Here is a 25,558-nt window from a genome sequence, read left to right on the forward strand (position 1 = left end):
ATATTTATTATATAATAAAAACGATTATTTTTAATAAAAAATAAAAGAAGTTAATATTTATAAACATTTTAGTAGTTTTTTTTTTTTTTTCTTGAATAATTTCAATTTAGAACTGAGTTTCTTACCCATTATAACGGTGAGTATATTTAATATCGATAATTAAAAAAAAACGGAGTCCCAAAATTTCTTATTTTGTAAAATCGGAGCCTCCAGAGTAGAGGGAAAAGTTGTTTATTGTATGGTTTTGTACATCCAATCACTTTTTAAAATAATTTTGAAATTTTGAATAAATCGACCAGTGAAGCGAGCGAGTAACGGATAGTGAATGTAAGTCTTGAATGAAAAATTTGTTAATTTGAAAATAGGTATATCCCACCTATTCTAAAGATATTTTGAGTTTGTAATTTAAGACATACAAATTTTGCAATCATTTAAACTTTATTAGTCACTAAAATTAACCAGCTGTAAATTGAAAACGAATTTGTACAAAAGAAAGTATTTATATTATTTGACAATGCTATTAAAATTATTTTTAATTTTAATGTGTAATAGTAATTATTTTTATCCATTGGGCGCACGTCCAGTACTACCCTCAACATTTCTCGAAAATAATGGTATGTTTTTTTAATACATTTTTAATATTGTTTGTTTTCCCAATTTATCTTTTAAAATTTGGATGTCTTATTTTCTCGCTTCTGCATCGGAAAAGGAAAAGTTTTCGGAAATTTGCTTTACATTTTTAAGGATCTTACTCATTCACAGATCTGTTGTCAATCATCGCAGAAATTTGTCTTGATTGCTTAGAAAATCAGTTCTTTATTTCAACCCTCTTGCCACTTGCAAATTGTATACCTATAATTTTCCGATATTAATTCGTCATTCAACTCATGACAGTAAGAAAAAAACCTGTTTGTCTGGCATTTTAAATAGTTACCGGGCATAGAAAAAAAATAACAGTACGGGAAATTAAATTCAGTACGGGAAAATTTATTTCTATTAACAATTTCAGAAAAAAATAACGTTTGCATTTCTAAGGACAAGAAGAATCTCGGACTCCTATGTATAACCTGTGACCAAGGTTGGTGCCTCTGCCGGCAAATTTCATAGTCGTCCGAGAATGTATTGCTTTTTCTACTAAATACTAAAACTAGTATTTTCTCATATGAGTAAAAAGATATGCCTAAGCAAACTTCAGTTCTGCACATTTTCATACAACATTAAATATGCCATATCTCGTAAACTATTATTTTTACAGTATCGACAATTATTCGATTTTTTTTTTATTCTATGCCGTTGAAATATCACCTTTTGTTTGATTGAATTTTCGATTTTTGAGTAATACTCGTCGAAAATGTGGCATATATCAACCAATTAGAAATTTGAATAAAAAAAATATTGATGTCTCGGAATTACCTACCCATAACCACACAACTATATACCTAAAACCAAATTTTCATCATTTTCACGTAATTTTTAAGCTTAAGGTGAATATTTGATTCTATTGTCTGTACTATTATTAATAATTTATCTATATAATCATCAATTCAGTTAGCCATTTAAAATAAAATCAAATGATTAATTATTCAGTAATTTCAAAAAGAAATTACGCTATTGTAAAATTTGGGAAAGTTTAAGCTGAAACAGACATTTTTTGGAGAACTATTTTATTTACCTTATTCATCTCAGTTGTTATTTTCATGTTAACAAAAATTTATATACAGAGTGCATAGATAACTACAGGCAGAAGAATCCTTGGAATTCTTCAGTGAATTCTAGCGTATATTTACAAGTTTCTGTAATTCAACCGTATAGACCTAAGCAAACTAAGTAAAATATTAAAGTTGTTACCTTCTTTAGGTGCTTGTAAAATATACTACACCCAATATATAAAACGTTTGTTGAGAAGAGAAAATTTCTTAGCATCAAGATTTAGAAATTTAAAAAAATTAATTAAACTAAATTACAGATGAATACCACATAGGCCCAGAACCTGTTCGAAATCGAGCAGATCCATATCGATATATTACACACAAGCACCCAATACGGTCTACAAATGAAAATAATGCAGACTTTTGGCAAAAAAGAGCCCAAGTAACAGTTCGTGAGCATTTATACAAACGTATTAACAAACAAAAAGCAAAAAATGTTCTCATGTTTTTGGGTGATGGTATGTCCATACCAACATTGGCTCCCGCCCGAATTTATAAAGGCCAATTAAATGGTGAATTGGGAGAACAATCACATTTATTCTTTGAAACTTTCCCCTACACTGGTTTAAGCCAAACATATTGTGTAAATGCTCAAGTTGCCGATTCAGCATGTTCAGCAACCGCATATTTATGTGGTGTAAAGGCTAATGAAGGCACAATGGGTGTTACGGCTGCAGTAAAACGAAAAGATTGTAAGGCTCAAAGTGATCCAAACAACCATGTTACGTCCATTGCACAATGGGCATTAGATGCTGGAAAGGCAGCAGGAATTGTAACCACAACTCGTGTAACAGATGCTTCACCTGGCGGAACCTACGCACACACTGCTAATCGTGATTGGGAGTGTGATACTGATATTATTAAGGATAACCAAGATCCAACAATTTGCCCAGACATTGCAACACAATTGATCACATCATCTACGGGCAAACATTTCAAGGTCAGTTAATTAGCACTAATTATAAACTGAAAATACTTAATACCTACAAATTGAAGAATATTTCCCTTTAAAATAACAATTCAATTTTGCCAGATTTCTAAAAGTATCAGGTTTGTCAGGTTTCTAAAATAGGTCCATGAGTTTTTGTTTTTTATCATGTTTAAAGAAGTATTGTTTTCTTACTTTGTAAAAGCTTACTTACCATTGCTGGGATAGTCTGTAATTATCAAACTCGAACACATTACACTAATTACAAAAGTTGGTCTACGTCTAACGCCTCTTTAGTGTTACTTTTTCATTTCCACAGCTTTTCTAAACACATTACCAAAGGTGTTCTTGCAATTTTTTAGGTTATATTAGGCGGAGGTCGTCGTGAATTTTTACCAAAGAACGTGACTGATGAAGAAGGTTCACAAGGCCATCGTTCAGATGGAATTAACTTAATTAAAACATGGCAAAACCAGAAACAAATTGCTGGTCTTAATGCAAAATATGTTTGGAATAGAAATCAACTTTTAGAAGCTACAGCAGATTCAGATTTGGATTCACTATTGGGTCTTTTTGAAAGTGATCATTGTCTTTACAATTTAGACACAAATAAAGAAACTGAACCTACATTAGCTGAAATGACTGAAGCAGCAATAACTGTTTTAAATAAAACTTCAAATGGATATTTCTTATTTGTGGAAGGTGGGCGTATCGACCATGGTCACCATGAAACTCGAGCTCATAAAGCTTTGGATGAAACCGTACAACTTTCTGACGCAATACGAAAAGCTGTTGAATTAATTGACTTAGACGATACTCTCGTTGTTGTTACTAGTGACCATGCTCATACAATGAGTTTTGCTGGTTACGCAGACCGTGGAGGTGATATTTTATCATTAGCTGGAATGGGGCAAGATAAGTTACCATATTCAACGTTAAGCTATGCAAATGGTCCTGGATATAAACGTCCAGTAAAAGACAAACGCAGTAAAAATTTTATACGTTACAATATTTCAAATGATGATGTGTCATACAAAGATTATCAATTTCCTGCAATAGCTCCGTTGGCATCGGAAACTCATGGGGGTGATGATGTAGGTGTATTTGCATTAGGACCATGGTCACATTTATTTACAGGAATGAATGAACAAAATGTTATACCACATTTAATGGCATTTGCATCCTGTGTGGGAGATGGTTTAACCTACTGTGATCTCCGTTTAGAACCATGAAATGTTCCATGTCTAGGTTTATAATGTCAGTTATTAATCCTTACAAGTATTTTGGGTGTGTTTGACCTAAAATTAATTTAAAAACCTTCTGATTTTCACATTAAAAAAAAATTACGGTTGATTGTTGAATGCTTTAGTTTGTTGAATTCCATAATTTAATGATTGGATGCAGAGTTTCTGAGATATCGCAATATTTGGATCGATTTTAGTCCGTATCTCAAAAAATATTCGACCAATCATCAAATGCACCCGATTTTTGTACTTTTCGGGTCAAAATTACCTTATATACTTAGTTTTATCGGAATAAGAGATAAGAAAAATTTTTCGAATTTTTGCAATTTTTTTAAGGGGTACCCCTTTAAAAAAATCGAGAAAATCGGAAAAAAATTTTTGCCTTGGAATTTGATGAAACTCGGTAGGTGGGGTAATTTTGATCCAAAAAGTATAAAAATCCGATTAATTTAATGATTGGATGCAGAGTTTCTGAGATATCGCAATATTTGGATCGATATTAGTCCGTATCTCAAAAACTATTAGACCAGTCGACAAATGCACCCGATTTTCGTACTTTTTGGGTCAAAATTACCTTATATACTGAGTTTTATCGAAATTGGAGATAACAAAAATTTTTCGATTTTTTGCAATTTTTTTAAGGGGTACCCCTTTGAAAAAATCGAGAAAAACGCAAAAAAAATTTGGTTTTGGAATTTGATGAAACTCGGTGGATGGGGTAATTTTGATCCAAAAAGTATAAAAATCCGGTTAATTTAATGATTGGATGCAGAGATTTATAGCTAAAGAACATCGGAGAGAGGATATTAATTAAAATTATACAAAAAAAAATGGTTTAATAATTATAATTTTTAAATTTTATTGAAAATTATTAATTACATATAACAATATTTTATAATTATTTAAACAAAAATAAACTCTACAAAAATAAACTCATTTTAAACTAAATAAAATTAAAATAATACAAAATTTAATTTCATTGATAAGTTATACGATTTACAGTATTTTCCAATTTAAATGAAATCCGTGATAAATACGCTTGTATATTCGATTTATCGGATTGAATTTCAGATATTTTTAAAGCAATTAAACGATTTGCTGATACCATACGTCCTATACAATGAATGATTTTACCCGCTTGAATTAGTTCTTCATTGATTGGTATTTCAGTCTCATAATATGAAACTTGTAACACTGGACCACGTTCATCACGTAACAATAAACGTTTCTCCAATCTATTGAAACCATTATTGACTTTTATGCACGGGCCTGTATGATTTTAAATATATTTTTTATTTTATGAAACTATTTTAAGGTAAATCATCATAAGCATTCCTAGACAAAACCATTCCGAGGATTGAATTTAAGGATATGTCACGTTAAAAATTTCATAAACCTTAACTTTCTGCCACGTAGTAAATAAGATTCTGAGTCGATGTGGAGCACTTTCTCTCATAGGACATATATTTGACAGAACGGCCATTTTCGAGATAGAAGAGGGTGTAGAAATCTGGAGAAAAAGTGGAACCTAACCGTCTGGAAACAACGGTAAGTCAAATAATCTATTTTTAATAAATCGGAAAATATAGTGGCAGGCAAAACTTTTTGGCGGTTTCGGAGGGGGGTGGGGTTAAAGTAAACCGGGAAAAAGTGGATCCTAATAGGATAAATTCAAGTGCCATTTTCTTGTAACAACATACACTCTTATTGCAAAATAGTGGCAGGCACCGCACACTGGCAGTATGACGGTAATTTGAAATCAAGCGAGGAGGAAGTCCCGAAAACTGCTGTAAAACAAAGTTAGTAAAAACTGAAAAAAATTTCTAACGCTTGCCAAATAACTTCCATAACGACCGCAATATAAACCTTACACAATACTGGCAAACATTAATGGATAATTCGGTTTGTTAACGAGATAAGCACGATGGAATCTTCTCAGTTAATATAAATCTCCAAAAATTTGTCGATTTTTATCTTCAAGATTTAGAAGTTGATTTAGTCAATGAATTGGTGTATCTTGCAACTTTTTGAAACAGTAGGTATAAGAATAAAGTAAAACCGTTCTGTCTTTATTTTACAATACTGAAATAGCTGAATGGCGATCGAGTATGAAGGAATATGGCTTCAGATAATATTAAGCTCCAATTATTCAATAAAACCACAGAGAAATCGACGTCAATAAATACAAAATTATTCAAAAATATATGCTTATGATGAAAATTGCAAAAAAAATGAATATTTCAAAAATTGTATACCTATTGTCTCAAACAAACAAAATACATTATTGGGTAATATTTTATGCCAATGAAGAATTTTTTCGATACTTCCAGTTAACACACGCATTGTTTGTAAACGTTGACGCTGAAATTTATTTTGAAAACAATAAATGTGAAAGCAAAAAAATAAAAATAAACACTTCTGATACCAATATCGATATCAATATGGGTAACTATGCCGATCTGTTAACCAATCGAAACGAAGAAAGATCATTTAATTACGAAAATAATGATATAGCCTTGCCTGAAAAACTGTTTATAGAAAAAATTGATTAAAATTATTATACAGTGAATCCCCGGTAATCCGACAAACGTTTTGCAGAGCAGTGTCGAACTATCGAATTTGTCGGATTATGAAGTACTGTCTAAGACCCCCTATAGCCCAGAATTTTTTACTAAAGAGTACCTTGTAATCCGAAAAGTCACAAATCCAATGATAAGATTCTATATGTTATATTCAATAATAGGTATCTTACTATCTTTTAATATAAAAAAAGTTCGGATTACAAGGGGCACCGGATTAGACAGGGGCCGGATTACCGGAGGTTCACTGTAATTGAAAATAGTCATGAACACTTTTCGGTAGGAAAACTGTGATAGCTATAAAGTGTTTAAAAATCAATAAAATTTCATAAAAAATATATCTCATCTAGTTATCAGATGGGTGAAGTTCGACCTTACATCACCTGTTGTACTGTAAGTTTTAAACAAAAACTGAATACCTTCATATTTGGTTCATCTAGATCCTCAGCTTCCATTGTTAAATCCATAAGTTTACGTTTTAAAATTGGTTTTTTTGGTAAATTTTCTTTATTTTCAATTTGTAATTTTTCAGTTGATTCAATGATAAGATCATTTTTTGTAATTTCTTTAGTTTTATTTAAATGTGGATTAAAAATGGTGGTTTTAATTTGTTGTTGATTTTGATTGAAATTCGGAGCAGCAAAATTATTATTATTATTATTTTGACATTGTTCTAAGTCGATAACTTGTATATCGGGCTCGTTTCGGGATGTCATTGTTGACATATTATTTAACGCATATGATTGATATGAATTTATGGAACCATATGGATTAGAATTCATATTTATAAATGGTTTTGGTTTATAAAATTGGCTTTGATTATTATTTTGAAACTAAAAATAAAATGGAAATAAAAATTGATTTAGTTAATTGTTGAAACACCCTGTATAACAAGTGTTAAATGTCAGTTCTTGTATTATTATTTATAAATTAGAATAATTTAAAAAACCAATACAATTATGGCAGCTTGTCCGCTGCCATTTGTTTGGTTTAGCATCAAATTTTCAACTCCCTATCTTTTATAGTTTTGGAGAAAATGGATACCAAGTTTTGTCCTAATTTGCACCCTAACGGGTAAACAGTGATGTTTACGAAATAAATTTTGAATCAAAGTTGTTAATCTTTTTATGAGGAGCATTTTTTACATTTAAACTTTTGTTCTATCTCTAACGTTTTACCAGATGGATCCTACGGATCCAAGACCCAATTTTTGCTCCCTTTGTTGCTCATTTACGAACTCAAATTCACTTTTTACAATCAGAGCACACTATCAAAATTCCAGCTTGATATCTCTTTTCGTTTTTGAATTATCATGTCGACGGACGGACAACCGGATTTTATAAACACCTATACCAAAATTTTGTTTGCAGTAACATTAATATTTCTAAGCGTTACAAACTTATAATATGATCAAGGTGGCTTTATTTGGTGAAATTCCAGCTAAACAAGCAGTTGGATGGAAAAAAATTAGCTGAATGGAAAATCTAAAAGCTTGGACTGGAATGACATTAGAAGAAATATGCAGAGCCCCGGAAAAGCGAAAAACATGGACTAAAGTAGTCTCTAGCATCCCTTAAAGGGATATGGAACCATACATACATACAAACTTAGGACTAAAATTAATATGCCTTGATATTTATTTCATATATACAGGGTATAGAAATATTTTATGGCAATGTACTTACTAGGGAACCGACTTGAAACGAACGCATCTGAGTTCCTGATGTAAAATTTAGGACAAAGTCCAATATTTAGCTCAAAATTTTCTACTTTATGATAAAATGTGCATAGTTTGTGATTAAAATCGTATAATATGTGACTCAACCAACGCAGCAAACATATAGGTGTCGCTACGGAAGGGACTCTAAGGGAGGGAGAACTTGTCTCCACAATAATGCACAATTTTCTTTTAAAAACATCCAAATAATGGAGAAACTACTTTTAAAATTATCCCCGATGCTTCAACAACCCTTTATTAATTTCATCCTCGCAAAAATACAACATCTACTGAAATTGATCACTGATCAGTTAAAAGGGATAGGTTTGAAAAATCTATAAACCAATCTTACCCTAATATTTTGATTAAAACCATCATTTCGCACTGGTTGAAAACTGTTTCCACGATTATCAAATTGAGGAAAATTGTTAACTTCATTAGTTACAAAAAATGGCGATCGTTGTTCTCTTTGAAGAGATGATTCAGTTGTATTAATATTATTATTATTTTCGACACCGTGATGAGTCAAGTATGGTGGCTGAAAACCCATTTGACGATATGAGGTCATGGGAGAAACTGATGTTGCTGTCGATGTCTTTGAATTCAAAAATTTCCTTTGCATAAAATCATTTCGATTTTCGTTACGTTGATATCTAAAAACAATAAAATATACCAAACTTGAATGTAATATACTGTAAAAATAAAATTTAACAGAATGCTTACATTTCATTAGGATTAAAATTAGTTCCTTGAAACGAGTAATTATGTTGATCCATTTTCGTAGTTTCAATTTTTTTTTAAACGATACTTTGATTATTTTAATTACTAAACTAAAACCATGAACTCGAAGCTATAACTTTCTCAAATATAAAAACAAATGAATAACTTTTAGACTTCTTTCAATTGTTATGAGACTGGGATTTTAAAAGAGGTACCAACCTAAATAAAATCTTACACAAGTTACACTAAACTAATAAGTAAAAGTAACTAACTATTTTACTCAATAACAAATTTTTTTTATTTATAAAATAATAACATGTGTTTCCCAAAAAAGTTTTAGCATACCGAGTATATATTCCATGAAGGTTATGAGAAGGAGAACGATCGCTATAGAAAATATTGTCCCCGAAATATGGATAAAATAAGTGAGGCGCTGCGACCGCTAAGTAGTATCAATAAAAGCGGGCTGTTGTGCGCTAATTTGAAATGATATTTCAATTTGTACATTATGCAACTAACTTCATCTACTTACAGCTAACTTCGCAGATACTACTTCTTGATGACAGCGCGGCTGGTGGCTGAAAAATAAACTATATATTCTACAAATTTTCAGGGACAAGTGCGCTCATGCTTTAGTACATAGCGATCTTTCTCCTTCTTTATAACCTTCATGATATATTCGTAAACTTTTCATATAGTTTATGGAGTGTAGAGATAAAGGCACCTCTTTATTATACCATGCATATATGTAATATGCAAGGTATACTAAGTTTAGTCCCAAGTTTGTAACGCTTAAAAATATTAATGCTATGAACAAAATTTTGGTATAGGTATTTATAAAATCCCCTAATTAGTCCATTTTCGGTTGTCTGTCCGTCTGTCTGCCTACACGATAACTCAAAAACGAAAAAAGATATCAAGCTGAATTTTTTACAGCGTACTCAGGACGTAAAAAGTGAGGTCAAGTTCGTAAATGAGCAACAAAGGTCAATTGTGTCTTGATCTATGGGTCCGTAGGACCCATCTTGTAAACCGTTAGAGAGTTTTTTTTATTATATGGGGATATCAGTTACGTATATGTGACATGTATGTATGTGTAATGTGTCGAGTAATCAACACTGTCTATTCATGGCATTTCAACAATTAACTCAGTCAATTGTTTGTTTTCACTTGTTTAATACTATTTTGTGGATACTTTCTGAATCAAGAGGCCATATAAGATTGTGCTCCTTCCTTCCACCGTCCATAATATAGGTATTTCATTACAAACTCTCATTTTAATAATAAAAAAACTGTATCCTTTATTTTCGTTTTATTTTACGGAGTGGCTATTCTCACGGGCTATTGTGCACGACGGGTTTTGTTTGTATCTTGATTTCATCCTGTGATCCAAGGCTTGAACATGCCTTAAATGGAATTGAGTTAGCACGGGTCTGCTCGTTTATTGGTCCTTGCGTTCACCCTGTAATTCACGAGTTAAGTATGTCGTACTTGTGCCCGTGTACACAGGTACGTGCGACTATTCACACCATTTATTTTAACTAAATTTGTTAAGATTCAGTTATTCCCACACATAGAAAGTTTATGAAACATGCAGTACCTTGATAAAATACAAATTTTTTGAAAAAAAGTTAGAATAACAAATAATGAGAGTTAACTGTTTAAATACCCTGCATGTACTTACATGATGTTATTGTAGATTTACCTTTAAGTGTGAAAAAAACATAGATTATCAAAATATTTTCAAACTAAAGTTCGTCTTGAAAAAAAGCTCAATTTGTTTTCTAGAAAACGTTAGGTAATTGTACCATAAAGTAATAGTAAGAAAGCATACTAGAAAACTTACCAAAGTTATCAAGAAAACATGAATATAGATCATGTTTTCTTGTCCTTTATAAGTAGAAATTTCGTTTCGTACTTTTACAATGTTTTGACGGCACTAGCATGGCTTTAAATTCTTTGTGTTATTTTCTGAAGCACTCTATTTACTTAGTTTAGGTTTTAATAATAAAAATAAACATATTAGTTAATTTTCAAACTTTATTAAATAATTTAAAAAAACTAAAAAGCTACAAAAATATATTACTTCAAAAATGAGTACATATTTTAGAAAATCTTAACAATCTATTTTAAAAAGATATTTGTACATAAGTTAAAGAATTATTCTAGAAAAATTAAATTGTTATTCGATAGCTTCTTCTGCAGCTTCTGTTGAGTCTTTTTCTTCCAACATTTCCTGTAAAATACGTAAAGTTAACATTTTCTAAAAAAAATTTTTGTTTTTACAAACTTACCGTAAGAATTTCAACAAGATTTTTCGACTCCTGTAACATTTCTTTACAAGTTTTATTCTCCTCTTCGAGTAGCTCAATTTTTTCGTGTAATTTACGATTTTCTTCGAGCGTTTCATCAAGTGCTTGACGTCGTTTTTCTGCAATCATTTCCCAATAATGTTCACTTGGACCAGCCTCTGATGTCAAATCATTTGCTGTAATTTTAGATGAATTTTCAGAGTCGGTTTGAACGGCTTTATTTGTAACTTTCTTCTTTTTAAATTCTGATGTCATTTCACTAAAAAAACAAATTTCAAAATTAACTAATCGTAAAACCATAATTTGTGGAAATTTCAATACGTACTTTTCATGAATCTTCAATGGTTTTAATGGACGTCCAATGATTTGAAGATTTTCTTTATCATCAGACGAATCTTTAAATGTCTTTAATGATTTTTTATTTCGAATATTTTCCTAAAAACATAATCTTATATAGACGCAAATAACCTACAAACATTTATTTACAAGTACAAACCTGTTGTTCATTTGAATCAATTTGAATAAATATTTTCGACGAACCCGTCTTCATGACTATTTTTTTAAGATGAACGTGTTTTAAAGCGTTATACGGCAGAAATTAAATTAATTAGACCAAACTAAAAACAATAACTACACTGACATAAAAATATCCCGCGTAAAATATATAGGCCACACATAATTAATGTGAAGTTGGTAGGTAATGTCAATTTTTATTTTACTGTTAGTGCATTATCATAAAAAAAAACCCTATGAAAGATCATTATCGATGTCAATCCCAACATTAGAGCGCTTTCAATATGTTTATGATTAGTGAAAAGTGCTGCGTGAGAATTGAGAAGTTTAAGCGTTGCAAAACACAGCTAGGTTATACACAAGCTATTGTTTATAGCAAGTTCTTTAATATTTATATTCTATTTTCTCTTATTTTATGATATTACAATGGATGGTATGAAAATTTATCATTTTTGTAAGACCTGCCTCACACAATCAATATTAATGAGTCAAAATCGATATTGATAATCTAAGGGGCACATATATATTGAAACCAGGGCTGCCAGTAGAGCCAACTTATTTTATACCGCTCGGTCACTGAAATTATACTGAATCAAATCTCATTATACAAAGCGACAAAATTGTTAAAAAACAGTTCCAGAAGCAAGTGGCGCTGGGTTAAAAAGTCACTTTTACGTTTACTTGTAATGCTAACGAATATTACTTAGACAGCGCCAATTTCGATTAGAATAGTTTTCGAAAGAGCGACAATCTCATCACGCCATCTACGATTAAGAAATGTTCGATCTCTTGTTATCTCAAATAATCGGTATTTTAACTCTGACAAAATTTACTTCACGTTTGAATTTTTATTTTTGTATCCAATTATACAAGGCAATCTGCTATACAAACTGGATACATAAAATAACCATATTATACCCTTTTTGTATCCGATTATACAATCTGGCAGCCCTGATTGAAATAATCATATATTCATCCGACTTTTACCATATATTGTAGACAGATTGTAATAATAAATAAAATGAGAAGTTGAAACTATTCAAACTTTGAGCTTATTAGCAGGAAAAAATCAAATAAGAAATAAAAATAGTTTTAACTCGTTTTTGTATCCAATATCGCAAACGTTGAATCGTTTGAATTAAAACCATCCGATCCTTCTGAAATAAATATTGCATAGGTTATTCCATTCGGTTATCAATTTTATTAATAAGTTAAGCGCAAACGTTATGATCTTAGATTTCACTGCATGTTGTACTTAACGTGCGTTATTCTTAACGTTTGCATAGCTAACCAAAAAATTTGGCAATCTAGATTTGGTATATACATCTCTGCGTAACTATGTAGTAGCTTGTAGGGCACAATTTAAATATGGTTGATAAATAAAACATCGTATTTATCAAATAGAATTTATTTTAAATAATATCAAATTAATAATTAAAATAATTAAATCTAAAACATACATCTTAAGTTCTATTCATCGCCTCTTACAGCACGATACTTATTCAGTTCATTAGGAAATGTTCGACTTAATTCTAAAAGCATATTAGCTTTGAATTTACGATACGCGTCAATTTTTCCCTTAACTTGTTCGTTCTTCGCCAATGCTTTTTCTATACAATCTTTTGTATATAATTGAGGATTTCTTCCTTGGTCAATGTAACTGAAATTAAAAAACAAATTTATACATCTGAAAATTCTAGGATAAATACAAATTACTTACTCAAAGACTTCCAATGGAACATGAACATCAGTTACTTGTGACTTTAATTTGTCGATTTCTTGTAAACCATGAACCAAAGATTGTCTAAAATGAAATAATATCATTAAATTTGAATAAACTTAAGTAAAAAAATAATTTAGTACATTTTTTGATTTAGGACATTTTGTCCTTGTGGTTGAAAATCACTAACAATAATTCGTATTTGTCGTACATTTTCAATAAACATTTCTAATTGAGTTTCTAAATTTTCCAACGGAGAAGACGATGCCATTCTTATGATTGTGAAATCAATTTTTCGATTGTGAAATTGACAGAAAATTTGACAATAATAATAAATAAATATTGGTTATGAGACCATGAATTACCAACATAACAAGAACAACACCAAATTTTTCACTGTAGAGTGTAGATTTTTCTAATGGAGTCCACGAGGTTTCAAGCTGAGACAAATCATCTAACAAAAACTTTATAATTAAAAATACAAAATGAGTACAATTTTGGAAAAAATTGCGGCCATCGAATCGGAGGTAATGTATAAAATTTTCACAAATAAGTTTTGGACATTTTTTTTAATAATTAAATTTGTTAATTAGATGGCCCGCACTCAAAAAAATAAAGCAACAGCCTTACATTTGGGTTTATTAAAAGCTCGTTTAGCTAAATTACGACGGGAATTAATTACACCCAAAGGTGGTGGCGGTGCAACCGGCGAAGGTTTCGATGTGGCTAAAACAGGTGATGCTCGTATTGGTTTTGTAGGCTTTCCATCTGTCGGTAAATCAACTTTGTTAAGTACACTAGCCGGTGTTTATTCCGAAGTTGCCGCATACGAATTCACAACTTTAACAACTGTTCCTGGATGTATTAAATATAAAGGTGCTAAAATTCAAGTAGGTTTATTATAATTATAAACTCTTTAAGAATAAATCGATTGTAACGGAAATTTTGAAAAACAGTTATTGGATCTTCCCGGAATTATTGAAGGTGCTAAAGATGGTAAAGGTCGTGGTCGACAAGTAATTGCCGTCGCTCGCACTTGCAGTCTTATTTTTATGGTATTAGATGTTTTAAAACCATTACACCACAAAAAATTATTGGAACATGAATTGGAAGGTTTTGGTTTACGACTGAATAAACAACCACCAAATATTAATTTTCGACGGAAAGATAAAGGTGGAATCAATTTAAATTCAATGGTTTGTATAATTAAGTTTTAAAATAACGTCATTACTTAAGTTTGATCGATTGCTACTCTCAGGGGCGGATTTATGCGTAGGCAAAGTAGGCCTGTGCCTACGGCGCCAAAAAAAAATGGGACGGCAAAAAATTCGTTTCAATTATTATAATTTTGAGTGAAACAATCATTTGAAAAAGTCGCAACTTCACTTAAACTTTATCTAGTCACTATGTTCGCGAATGTCACTATCCTGGAAGTTTAAGAACGTTTCTCAGAAATACTATAACCTAACCTTCCGTCTTGTTTTGGTCAACTGTACCATGTCTAAAATTTGCGTGCACACTATCCTGACAATCTCAATGATACGCTCGTTCCAGAACTGCTACATCTGAAGTCTCACTTCGCAACTCTCGATCCAAAATGGGAAACCAACCAATCCTGTTTCACTAGGCAAATGGTTGCACGAACAGAACTTGCAACAGGTGTATCCGATCATCGATACCGCTGTTAGAATGCTTACTTGCACTGCAGTAGCAAATTGTACTGCGGAACGTTCATTTTCATGGTTGAAACGTATCAAAACTTATTTGCGTTCCGCGATGAAAGAGAACTGACTAAATTCTATGGCTATAATGTGTATTGAAGTTGAAACTTTGCTACAAGTTGATCTGAACAAAATCATCGATACATTTGCTGTTGAAAAAGTCCGGCGTAAAAACGTACATTGAAATAATTGAAAAATGATTTGTTTTTTTGTTTTGTAAGCCTTACTTATGATTAAAAAGTTCTTTCATTTATTATATTTAATATTTTTCAATTTCCAAATAAATAAAACAGATTTTTGTTTGTAAAAAAAGGCGGCACTTTGATGCCTGCCTATGGGCGGCAAATTCGTAAATCCGCCCCTGGCTACTCTTTATTGGTTATTAATTTGATGAATGTCACAGCTCATGAAATACGATGCTATAAAATTTATATATTCTAGTGTGCACAATCTGAGTTGGATTCGGAAACAGTTAAAACAATTTTATCTGAATATAAAATTCATAACGCTGATATTACATTAAGATACGATGCAACCAGCGATGACTTAATTGATGTTATTGAGGGTAATCGAATTTACGTACCCTGTATTTATTTACTCAATAAAATAGGTAAGATAATAAAAATAGCCGTTTCGTGAATTTTATTTTTGTAAATTGTTGTATTTTTTTTAATAGATCAAATAAGCATTGAAGAATTGGATGTTATTTATAAGATTCCACATTGTGTGCCGATTTCAGCTCATCATAAATGGAATTTTGATGATTTATTAGAAAAAATGTGGGAATATTTAAAATTAGTACGAATGTAAGTAGCAAATTAAGATTTTTTGTATAATTTCAAGTATAAGTGTAACTTTTTTAAGGGATCCCGCAATATAAGATAGAAAAATGGCTTTTCTGGGAAACTTTTTCTAACCCATCCTAAAATGTTCATTGAATCATAGGAGTTATTTTCGAGCTACTATATTATAGTTTTATTATATGACTAGGAAAATGACTTTCTGTAAATGTTTTTCATACCGAACCCAAAATTTCCCACTTCGATCATCCTGTAAATATCTACGCCACTCTGTAGTCCGTAGATATGTTAATTAATCGTTTGGTTTTTTTTTTTTGATTATTTCTTAATTACTGCATACATATTTTTTGTTCTCGGATTATTTTGCCTTCGAAACAAAAATATCGCGCGGATCTTTTGTCTTCGGGTCAATTGAATTGTATGAAATATTCTAGTCTAAACAAAACTGCATTGAAATCGGTTTCAATTAAACGGACTTTTTTTATTAAATATCACAATCTTAGACGTAAATTAAAAAGCATTTGTAATATTTGAATTTGTTTTTCAGTTATACAAAACCAAAAGGACAATTACCCGATTACAGTTCACCAATTGTATTACATTCAGAACGAACAACTGTTGAAGATTTTTGTAATAAATTACATCGCACTATTGCAAAAGAATTTAAATAGTAAGTTTAAATTAAACAAAAAATTTTTTCAATTAATTAAAAATTATTATTTTTCTCTAATACAGTGCTCTAGTTTGGGGTTCATCTGTAAAACATCAACCACAAAAAGTTGGTATTGATCACGTTTTGTGCGACGAAGATGTTGTACAAATTGTAAAGAAAGTTTGAAATGTTTTATTTTTTTTACGATGTGAACAAAAATGCTTAAAAATCTTTCATTGAAAATGGAAATTTTTGAATAACATAATATTGGGCTTAATATTCGTTTTGTATATGGGGATCTCTTAATGGAACATTGCAAAATGAATATGTATTGAAAATAATATTGATATTAAATATTTTATTCGTAAAATGTGTTTTGTATTTCAAGAAGTAGAAGTTATAATTTTTACCTTAGACTTCTTGGTTCATATTCTTAAGATTAGATTAAGTTATAACGACTTTTTGAACTCGTGTCTATCCAAACCGTCACCAAATTAGCAACGCATATTCATATTGATGATGATTACTTGGTAGCCAAAATACGTATTTATATAATACAAAAATTGATCTAGGAAATATGGGCAAAAATAGAAAAATATTTCCAGATAATGAGGTTCATCATGATGATAACTTAACGAAGATGATCCACTCTCACATTCTACACCTTTGAAACTGTTTCCTAGTGATGACTGCTATTATGTTGCCGGTAGTACCCTGACAAATTTTACTTACAGTATACACTAAAAATGGGACTTACTGTTAGAAATATGTCAGCACTAATTGTAAGTATAAGTTCATTTCTTTATTTAATATTATCTTAAGAAACTTGCATTTCAAAGGTTTGATGCTGACTAAACGGCGCTGTTCAACGGCCTGAATGATATTCAGCCATAGCGTCTAATACAACATTTAATGAACTGGCTGGTTGATGCTTAGACCATTCATGTAATAGGATGACTATTTGATAAAAAAAGATGAAATATCTGATATTAGAAATAGTTTATTTTCGTTATTTAAAATATAACTGGTATTAGGATTCATAGCAAGCTAACAACTACATTTTTGGATCCCTGGCCACCAAAAGGCGACTTACTTCCCACAGTCTCTCTCAAAGAAAGATTTCGTGAAATTTCGTCGCCATAGTTTGTAGCCGAGTACTGCAACTCATGCAGTGAAAACCAGACTTTATTAGTACCACGCTTAGTTTCAAATTTTTGTCACTACATCCTTCCATGTACTTTTTTTTACGTAATCGCAATCAAACTGTGAAGAAAGTGGAACTGAATTTTAATGGCTAGGCTTGGCAAGTAGTTGAACGTTATCGGTATAAGTCAATTACCTAGGTGTTTGATTCAATGTCTGAATAAAATTCAGCCCAAAAGTTAAACAGCGCTGTTCAGTAAAATGGCTAAACTGTTAATTGAACGGCTAATTAAGCTAGTTGGTTGCGGCCTATCCATCATATACATCTTTAATAGCGTGAAATAGTTCACAGTGTGCTTTCTTTTAGTTACGTTTTATTAAGAAAAAAATAAATTACATAAATAAAACAAATTTTAAAATAAAGATTATAAACATATCGAAAATATTTTGATAACAAATACTAAATTTATATTTTTCTAAAAATTGTACTTAACATGTTTATGCGCCTTTTGATTGATTTGGTCTTTTGAACTTTTTGGTTTATCAATTAATTCATAACTACTATTTTCACTTTCTTCATCTTCTACATTTGAATGTAGACTTGTTAATGTAATTGAGCTTGGGTCCGGAGATGATTCGGTTTCAAATGCAATATTTAATTCTTCAAACGTCTCTTCATCCATTTCACGTTGTGGATTTTTTTCTACATAAATCAATTTGTTATTTTATGTGTCGAATAATTAGGTAAAGAGAGCATAAAAATTTTTATCATTTTCGGATTTGGATTTTTTGAAGGAGGGAACAAAATATAACAATTTTGAGCTGAATAAGTTTTATGAAATTAAAAAACATTTTGTCTAAAATCACATTGAGCGCATATATTTAAGGCAGTTGAGAATACTTAAATTAAAATATTTTGAATATCTAAACTCTAGGGTTTTCCATTAAGAGGTATCATCTAAAGTTCGCACCATCTTTGTACTGTCAGGGATATGATACCCATATACGCTGCAGCATACTACACTTTTACAATAATCTTCCAACAATTGCAGTACTCAAGGATAAAATTCCTTTGTTATTCGCGATCAGCCAATGTGCGGCAGAGTGGTACAGCACATCTCCCAAAGAATTGTAACCGTGGCAGAGAGTTTCAACTTGAAATTGAACTACAAATATAGTTACGTTTTTAGTAAGAGATGTTTTTTATAACATTAAAATGACCTCTTAATGTAAAACTCTTGCGTTTTTCTAAAATTTGTATCAAACAATTTCATTTTGATTGATTTGATCTTATTTTTTGTTAGAATTAAGCCTACATATTGATAGTCTTAAGCCTGAGAACATATTTTTTTAAATATTAAAAAAATTTAAACGACGTTTTTTTCTTAAAAATTTTATCAAACAAATTCCTTTTGTCTGATTTGTTGGTCTTTTGCAATTTTTGGTTTTAAATCAATTAATTCATAGCTACTGTCTTCAGTATCATCTTCGAACAGATCTGGACTAGCTAATGTAATTTGTGAGTTTTCTCCCTCCGGACTATGCGATATTAATTCCATTTCAGTGTCGGGTTCTTCTTCTGCTTCATCGTCTTGTCGACTAAAAATAGTTTGCAATTCAGGAGTACTAATAAATTTAACATTTTTCGTAGGAATAATTTTCTGTAAAATAAAAATATTTTATATTTAGGTGGCTAATAATTACATTAAACAAAACAAAAAATTAACTGTAATTTACAAATTTATATAATTATTATTTGAATTGTGAATCAAATTTCGAATTTGTTCCAATTCTTAAACAGATTGGGTACAAACCGGGAATTATTAGCAATTCAGGGAGTATTGACTGGAAGTTACTATATAAGAAGAATTTAGAAATCTTAGCTCGAAATGAGTAATTTTTTTACGATTGCGTGCAGGGTTAGTTACTTTTCTCTTACTAGTTGCACAAAAATGTCAGAAAGTGCAGAAAGAGTTCTATTTCCGCATGAATAAAAATTTTTATTTATTTACCTCATTCGTCGATACAGTTACTTTAATTAATTGAAAATCGATGATTGTGACCATACGTATTATTAAAAATACGGCACATAATATCCATGCAGACATTCCAATTGCTAAAACTAACTCGGATAAATAATATAATTCGTGTGTGTTTAACCACCGAATGTGATTTAGATGTTTTGCACTTATATTAAAAGGTATTTTTGTTGATTCATCCGGTCTACTCGATATAATGAGAGTTCCATTTGCCATACGGGTTAAACCATGCTGTATTAAATATCCATCGTTTCTCAATAGCATTCTTTCATGATCCTTTTCAATGCGATTACTTACTGTATTTAATATTTCACTACAAGGCCTATAAAATAAATTTGAAAATAAATATAAAAAAATCGAATTTTTAACTTTATGACGTTATGTAAATGAATGAGTCTTTTACATGATTTTTTACTAACTTTTCGTTTTACGTATAAAACATACATTTTGTTTTGCGATTCTATTTCTTATGTGCCGGTGGCGGGTGCCTCTTTTTGACAATTTCTTTACTTCATACTTCAAAAACTTCAATCGCAAAATAGATCAAATTTGAAAATACTTACATTTTATCATAGGTTTGTACGAAATTTTGACAAAATGTTAATGTTCCTTTATTCAGATAATTTAACGTTATAATTGTTAATATTGCGAATATAGTAGTAGCAATTAAACTTGGTCCTACAATCCTCCACGGACTACGTAAACTGAAATAAGCAAAAGGAATTGTTGATAAATCAAATAGCAGTGTTAATAAAGCGCAAAAAATTAATAATAAAACTTTCAATGTTAAAATTGCTTGCTTGTACAAAATAAAAAAAGGGCATATTCGAAATTCGAAATAATCAAATAAGTATACCTGAAAGTGTGCCAAATGCATGCTTTTTAGCCTAGATAGCAAAGGCTGGACTTGGTTGTGGGGTCGGCATCTCATATTTGTTAAGCATGTTTAAAGTTTACAAAATCCTTACCCATTTGTTGCTGAATTACCACCTTTACCAAACATAACAAAAAAGGCGACAAGTGTTATTCCAAATAAACTACACATTAATGGTGTAAATTGTAAAAAATCACAGGTACTCTCATCAGTCCAAAATATATCTGCTAATTTTGGTAATTCAACACGTGTTTCTTGTATTTGTTTGACTGTGCCATTTATTGTTTTATTCACTAAATAATATACATATTCATAATCTTGTTGATTAATATGTAATAATTTTGTTAAATTCTCTTTATTATCATTTTCATCATTAATGTAGATCAATTTATTATTATCTGTTGTGATAAACGATGATGGTAACATACGTTCGTTATAGAAATGTGATATATTATTCGTTAAGTTATTATGAATTTGAAGTGATATATTATAGCTACGGCCAAATAATGTTTCGTTCCATTGTTGTTGATGGGTAAAATCATCATCAGCCGTAAAGGTTCTTGTTGTAATTGTTGATGTCTTTGATGGAGTATAAAAATATGAAAAAAATACGCAACGTCTATTAAAACGTTCTTTAAAACGTCCTAAGGTAAATGCATATATTATGCCGCACAATGAGCCAACTATTATAAACATCATTGGTAATACTGGAAAAAAAAAGTCATCACTGAAATGAATATTCTAATTTTAAAAAATACTGATATTCTATGGTTGCAGAATTCTGCGCGACGCAAAGGAGTGGTAATGTGTTTATTAATCTATATATGTATGTACGTGTGTTTTTTTAGGCACACTATAGAAAACAAATGCTTGAATCGATCTTAATGATTCTAACGTCAATCGCTTTGTATTAATCTTGCGAGTGTCACTGAAGATATGGCACTAATAAAAATTCAATATGATTTAGGTAATTCCATTGCCTATATGTTTATTTAATAATAATATTTATCGATCGACGCAAATGCTAAAAAGATATGCATCCCAATTTCAGTTTGATAATGCTTCGTAATTATTAAAGAGATTATACTTACTTTTCCAAATACCACTAATGGTAAAGTGATTCGCCTCTACCAGATGGTAAAATTCTTCCATAACAACCATTTTGAGCGATTTTGAGCAATCAATATATTATTTTACTCAATTCAATACATTATTGTCTGAAATCAAAATTTTATGTCTGAAAATAAATTGATAATACAAACAATAAAATTATTATTTAAATAAATTTTTTTTAACTAATTTATTTAAATTTCTCATAGATATGGGCGTGATAGGCAGGCATGGTACACGCTCGCTTATTTTGTAAGTAGAATTGTCGTGAAACTTTTGGTTTTTGCAATTTGTCCTCTTATTTTTTTAAAAAATATCCATCATTATTTTTATAGGGGTGGTAAGAGTAGGTGTAGGAGTAGGTTTTCTGTCTACCTCCTACCTTTTAGGATCTAAATTGGTATTAAAGCAACCCGGAGAACTAAGCCCAATCTGAAGTCAGAACTTGATGTTCCCCATCAAACTCTGCAACTTTTGGTTATTTGGTTAGAACTAGACACAATGTCATGGCTCCATCTCCTTGGACATGTATGTTGTCTACCTAAGAGGGACAATTTTGTGACTTTAGATTTAACCGAATTTAAACGTTTTTTTGGATCTGAAGCTGAAATTATATTGCTTTGTTTTTTTATATAATTAAAAACCATAATCAAACTTTTATGTCTACGCTAAAAGAAAAGGTATATTTGATTTATTTTAACGTTGTTTTTTTTGCAATTGATATGAAAATGAGTTATTTCTTTTTAAAGATATATAACCTACTTTGATGAGCTCATACAAAACTGACAACTTGTTTAAGTTTCAAGCTCGCGTGCTCTCATTGGAAAACCTTTTATAATAATTATAACAGATACGTCTTATTTCAATTACATGCAGGTACCAATTACAATTTTGACCTTCAAAACACTATTACTAATTAGAATATTGTATTATGACCTAATGCTTTTATTTTAATTTTCATATAAGCGTGGCATAAACATTTATTGGTACATGCATTTACCATAAATCTTTTGATAAATTGATATCGATACATAAATTAAAACTGCTTGAAACCGTTCACTAGAACGATTTAATAAATATATAATATAGTATTGCAGGCGCTGGCTAAGTTGAGTAAGATCTTTCACATACGATTAAGATTTGGAGCCTTAGGTTAAACCAATGTCCGCAAAAGGTTAAGCTGATTAATGATTAAAAATTATCGATCAAATAATTAATCATGATTATCGATTAAAGTTATTTAATCATAATCGTTATTATACTTGGTAAGTAAAAAAACTTGTTTCCTAATAAAAAAAAATTTAAGTTTTAAGAAATAAAAATTTCCAGAATTATTCTGTATTAAAATCAAAGCTCCATACGCGTGTTGGTAGAACAACTTAAACAACGTCCTTCAAGTTCCAAGGTTGCACCACGCTTCCTCGCTTAAATCGACACAGACTTTCAGTCAGTAACTGTAAATTAAACTTAATTAAAAATTTGAAAAGCAAATTCTCGCTAAAGAATTATGATACTAGGAATAACTAATTATGGAAAAGGAATTGAAAAGGAAAATATTTCTCGAGAATCGGTTATTGCTTTCTCAGACTAAACAGCGCCTGTACTAATACACACCCACATACTATTTCACAATTAGTTTTATATAAACAAACAATAATTATTCGAACGTTATAAATGAATTTTAAAATCGAACGATTATATAAGCGATGTTTTTGATTGAAAATTTTGTTCCTTGCGCGAAAGTTTTTCTTGTAAACTCTCTAGCTTCAACACTAAGAATACGTGTTTTTTTTCTCAAGGGCAGAATGTTGAAATTTATGAGATGAAGACAAACGGTTTTTGTCCTATTAACTAAATGTAAGGACAGCCTAGGCTGAGAAAGGCCCTCCCTCCTCTTCAGTACGCCCATGATGCTCATAGGAAACTTGTAAGTATGTAGTCCTGGATTTTTTTTAAATCATGGACAGTGCTTGGTGGATATTTTGTTATATGACATATCCAAGTACTGAGTTGCCTATCATAGCTTCGTGATAAGAAAAGAGGCTAATATCGAACATTACTGGATATTTCTTCTATCAAGTCCTATGATATTTAATAATTAATAAAATAAATTCCAGATAGATCACTGGATTTAAATGTTGAAAGGAAATCCAACTGAACTATATTTACGCCATAATTAGATACAATACTTGATATTTACAGATTATCAATTTACCATTTCCATTTATAATGATGTAACACCTAAATTACCGAACATTTCTGTAATTTATTATTCAATGAGATCATCGATGGAAGTGATCATAAACAAAAATAAATAAATAAACAGTATTTTTACAATTTTTTTTCTCTCATGAACACAGAGTATGACATAATAAATTAATAAATATTATAGATGACATAATATCTTTATACATACCTTTTTCTCTAATAAATTCAAATTAAATTATTTTTATCTCAACAAAGTAAAGAAAAAAAAAAACATTACAGAAATATTACTATCAAAAAATAAATAAATATTTTCCTAGGTAACATTAAAAATATGTTAATAATGATTTTTTTAAATTCAATATGTACTTGAAAATTAATCAAAAAGTTGGCTAAAACGATTGATTTCTTTTTTAAGATAGCAGAAAAGTTATTCGTTTTTCATGTATATTAAATTACGAATTCTGCACATATGTTAGTCAAGTTGCCTAACTTTAAGTAGATTTCGAATTCTACAACACTGCAGTTGAACAATTTCAAAAAATATAATAAAAAATGAAATAAATTTTCAATATAAGAGTAAAATATATATATATATTTGCAATATTTAAATAAATTTTTAACGGATGGATCGAAGCACATGTGATAAAGATCAAATTTTGAGCGTTTTTGAAACTCACCCCGTTAGTTTAATTAAATTATCCAATAAAAAAAATTTAAAAAAAAAACATAAAAGTAACACAAAACGTGTTCATACTGTCACAAAAAAAAAAAAAACACACGAAAGGATTGACGCAATACTGAAACGAAAACGCAATGAGCAGTTGATCAGTCATTGCCGTCGTTCGTCGTGTCGCATCAAACGTACGCGTTTGTATAAAATGTAAACAATTAAAAAAACTTACCCAGCAGATGTAAAATATGCCATGCGCGCATATCCAACAACAACAGGCAACAATCATGAAAAGACCTGCGCTGTTATCCAACATCAGTATGGATGAAATTAAATATTTAAAAACCAAAATGGATAATTAAAAAAATTATAATTTTCTAATTAAAATCACTTTTTAGACATTTTTGAATAACACTTAAAATATATTTATTTTTTCTAAAAGTGAAATTATAAAATTTTGAACGCATAGTGATAGTATTTTTTCCCGAATTGTGTGTTATATTTTCTAGTGTATATATTAAATCGATTCAATGTAGTTGTTTCGATGTAGAATTCTAGAAAAGATGATTTTAGTAAATAGTGGTATCGTCTAGCTATTTAGGTACATTTTTAAAACGTCCAAATTGAAATAATCCAGTGAATTAAAAAGCTGATCAATTCTCTTATAAAAATTAATTCTTAATGTTTGACTTTTTTAACAAATAAAAATTATTATAAAAATTTTGTGTTTAATAATTTAGAAAAACAAAAGTTTTTTAAATGCGTTTTAAAATATCTTTATTATTAACCAGAGAACCTGATTAATGTTTTTAAATTCGCATCTTTTAATTAAAACATTAAATTTTCTTTCTAATTACAATTATTTTCTTCAATTATTGTGTTGTGCTTTAATTTTAAAT

General features: G+C 30.1%; 6 protein-coding genes across 6 annotated transcripts; 2 read left to right on the plus strand and 4 right to left on the minus strand.

Moving 5' to 3' along the window:
- The first annotated feature begins 1,162 nt into the window (after window positions 1-1,162).
- Window positions 1,163-3,869, plus strand: LOC123291599 (membrane-bound alkaline phosphatase-like). Its single transcript, XM_044871939.1, has 3 exons — window positions 1,163-1,166; window positions 1,967-2,649; window positions 3,000-3,869. Exons 1-3 carry the CDS (start codon window positions 1,163-1,165, stop codon window positions 3,867-3,869), a joined length of 1,557 nt encoding a protein of 518 aa, XP_044727874.1.
- Window positions 3,870-4,857: 988 nt separating this feature from the next.
- On the minus strand, window positions 4,858-7,020 carry LOC123291601. Its single transcript, XM_044871941.1, has 3 exons — window positions 6,880-7,020; window positions 6,137-6,242; window positions 4,858-5,150 (listed from the first exon to the last, which is right to left on the minus strand). The coding sequence occupies exons 1-3, from the start codon at window positions 6,925-6,927 to the stop codon at window positions 4,858-4,860; spliced, it is 447 nt and encodes a 148-aa protein (XP_044727876.1). The 5' UTR covers window positions 6,928-7,020.
- Window positions 7,021-10,995: 3,975 nt separating this feature from the next.
- On the minus strand, window positions 10,996-11,871 carry LOC123293484 (geminin). Its single transcript, XM_044874330.1, has 4 exons — window positions 11,706-11,871; window positions 11,535-11,644; window positions 11,192-11,468; window positions 10,996-11,133 (listed from the first exon to the last, which is right to left on the minus strand). Exons 1-4 carry the CDS (start codon window positions 11,757-11,759, stop codon window positions 11,080-11,082), a joined length of 495 nt encoding a protein of 164 aa, XP_044730265.1. The 5' UTR covers window positions 11,760-11,871; the 3' UTR covers window positions 10,996-11,079.
- Window positions 11,872-13,183: 1,312 nt separating this feature from the next.
- On the minus strand, window positions 13,184-13,779 carry LOC123291604 (mediator of RNA polymerase II transcription subunit 10; the record flags this gene model as incomplete). Its single annotated transcript, XM_044871943.1, has 3 exons — window positions 13,184-13,382; window positions 13,443-13,526; window positions 13,586-13,779. Coding segments are annotated over 3 exons (468 nt in total), but the record flags the coding sequence as incomplete, so codon positions are not given.
- A 29-nt stretch (window positions 13,780-13,808) lies between these two features.
- On the plus strand, window positions 13,809-16,949 carry LOC123291649 (GTP-binding protein 128up). Its single transcript, XM_044872009.1, has 7 exons — window positions 13,809-13,969; window positions 14,036-14,332; window positions 14,399-14,638; window positions 15,605-15,773; window positions 15,840-15,969; window positions 16,511-16,633; window positions 16,699-16,949. Exons 1-7 carry the CDS (start codon window positions 13,928-13,930, stop codon window positions 16,799-16,801), a joined length of 1,104 nt encoding a protein of 367 aa, XP_044727944.1. The 5' UTR covers window positions 13,809-13,927; the 3' UTR covers window positions 16,802-16,949.
- A 2,169-nt stretch (window positions 16,950-19,118) lies between these two features.
- On the minus strand, window positions 19,119-24,854 carry LOC123291937. The gene is made up of 6 exons (XM_044872404.1): window positions 24,667-24,854; window positions 21,763-21,888; window positions 20,766-21,378; window positions 20,361-20,501; window positions 19,771-20,119; window positions 19,119-19,419 (listed from the first exon to the last, which is right to left on the minus strand). Exons 2-6 carry the CDS (start codon window positions 21,830-21,832, stop codon window positions 19,156-19,158), a joined length of 1,437 nt encoding a protein of 478 aa, XP_044728339.1. The 5' UTR covers window positions 21,833-21,888; window positions 24,667-24,854; the 3' UTR covers window positions 19,119-19,155.
- Window positions 24,855-25,558: the final 704 nt, after the last annotated feature.

The sequence above is a fragment of the Chrysoperla carnea genome, chromosome 2 (assembly GCF_905475395.1).
Source record: "Chrysoperla carnea chromosome 2, inChrCarn1.1, whole genome shotgun sequence".
In the NCBI taxonomy this organism is placed as follows: Eukaryota; Metazoa; Arthropoda; class Insecta; order Neuroptera; family Chrysopidae; genus Chrysoperla; species Chrysoperla carnea.

Bases quoted from the DNA above. Each gene is read 5' to 3' on its own strand.
- LOC123291649 (XM_044872009.1), top strand. From the start codon at position 13,928: ATGAGTACAATTTTGGAAAAAATTGCGGCCATCGAATCGGAG. The intron at 14,333-14,398 runs GTAGGTTTATTA...TTTGAAAAACAG, and splicing joins ATAAAGGTGCTAAAATTCAA to TTATTGGATCTTCCCGGAAT. The intron at 15,970-16,510 runs GTAAGTAGCAAA...TTTGTTTTTCAG, and splicing joins TATTTAAAATTAGTACGAAT to TTATACAAAACCAAAAGGAC.
- LOC123291937 (XM_044872404.1), bottom strand. From the start codon at position 21,832: ATGGTTGTTATGGAAGAATTTTACCATCTGGTAGAGGCGAATCACTTT. The intron at 21,379-21,762 runs GTAAGTATAATC...TTTTTTTTCCAG, and splicing joins CATTAGTGGTATTTGGAAAA to TATTACCAATGATGTTTATA. The intron at 20,502-20,765 runs GTAAGGATTTTG...TGCTTATTTCAG, and splicing joins GGTAATTCAGCAACAAATGG to TTTACGTAGTCCGTGGAGGA.
- LOC123291601 (XM_044871941.1), bottom strand. From the start codon at position 6,927: ATGGATTTAACAATGGAAGCTGAGGATCTAGATGAACCAAATATGAAG. The intron at 6,243-6,879 runs GTATTCAGTTTT...AATAAATTTCAG, and splicing joins TAGATGAACCAAATATGAAG to CGTCAACGTTTACAAACAAT. The intron at 5,151-6,136 runs GTATACAATTTT...AAAATCATACAG, and splicing joins TTGTTTGTTTGAGACAATAG to GCCCGTGCATAAAAGTCAAT.
- LOC123291599 (XM_044871939.1), top strand. The intron at 2,650-2,999 runs GTCAGTTAATTA...GCAATTTTTTAG, and splicing joins CTACGGGCAAACATTTCAAG to GTTATATTAGGCGGAGGTCG.
- LOC123293484 (XM_044874330.1), bottom strand. From the start codon at position 11,759: ATGAAGACGGGTTCGTCGAAAATATTTATTCAAATTGATTCAAATGAA. The intron at 11,645-11,705 runs GTTTGTACTTGT...TTATGTTTTTAG, and splicing joins TTGATTCAAATGAACAACAG to GAAAATATTCGAAATAAAAA. The intron at 11,134-11,191 runs GTAAGTTTGTAA...CGTATTTTACAG, and splicing joins ATCTTGTTGAAATTCTTACG to GAAATGTTGGAAGAAAAAGA.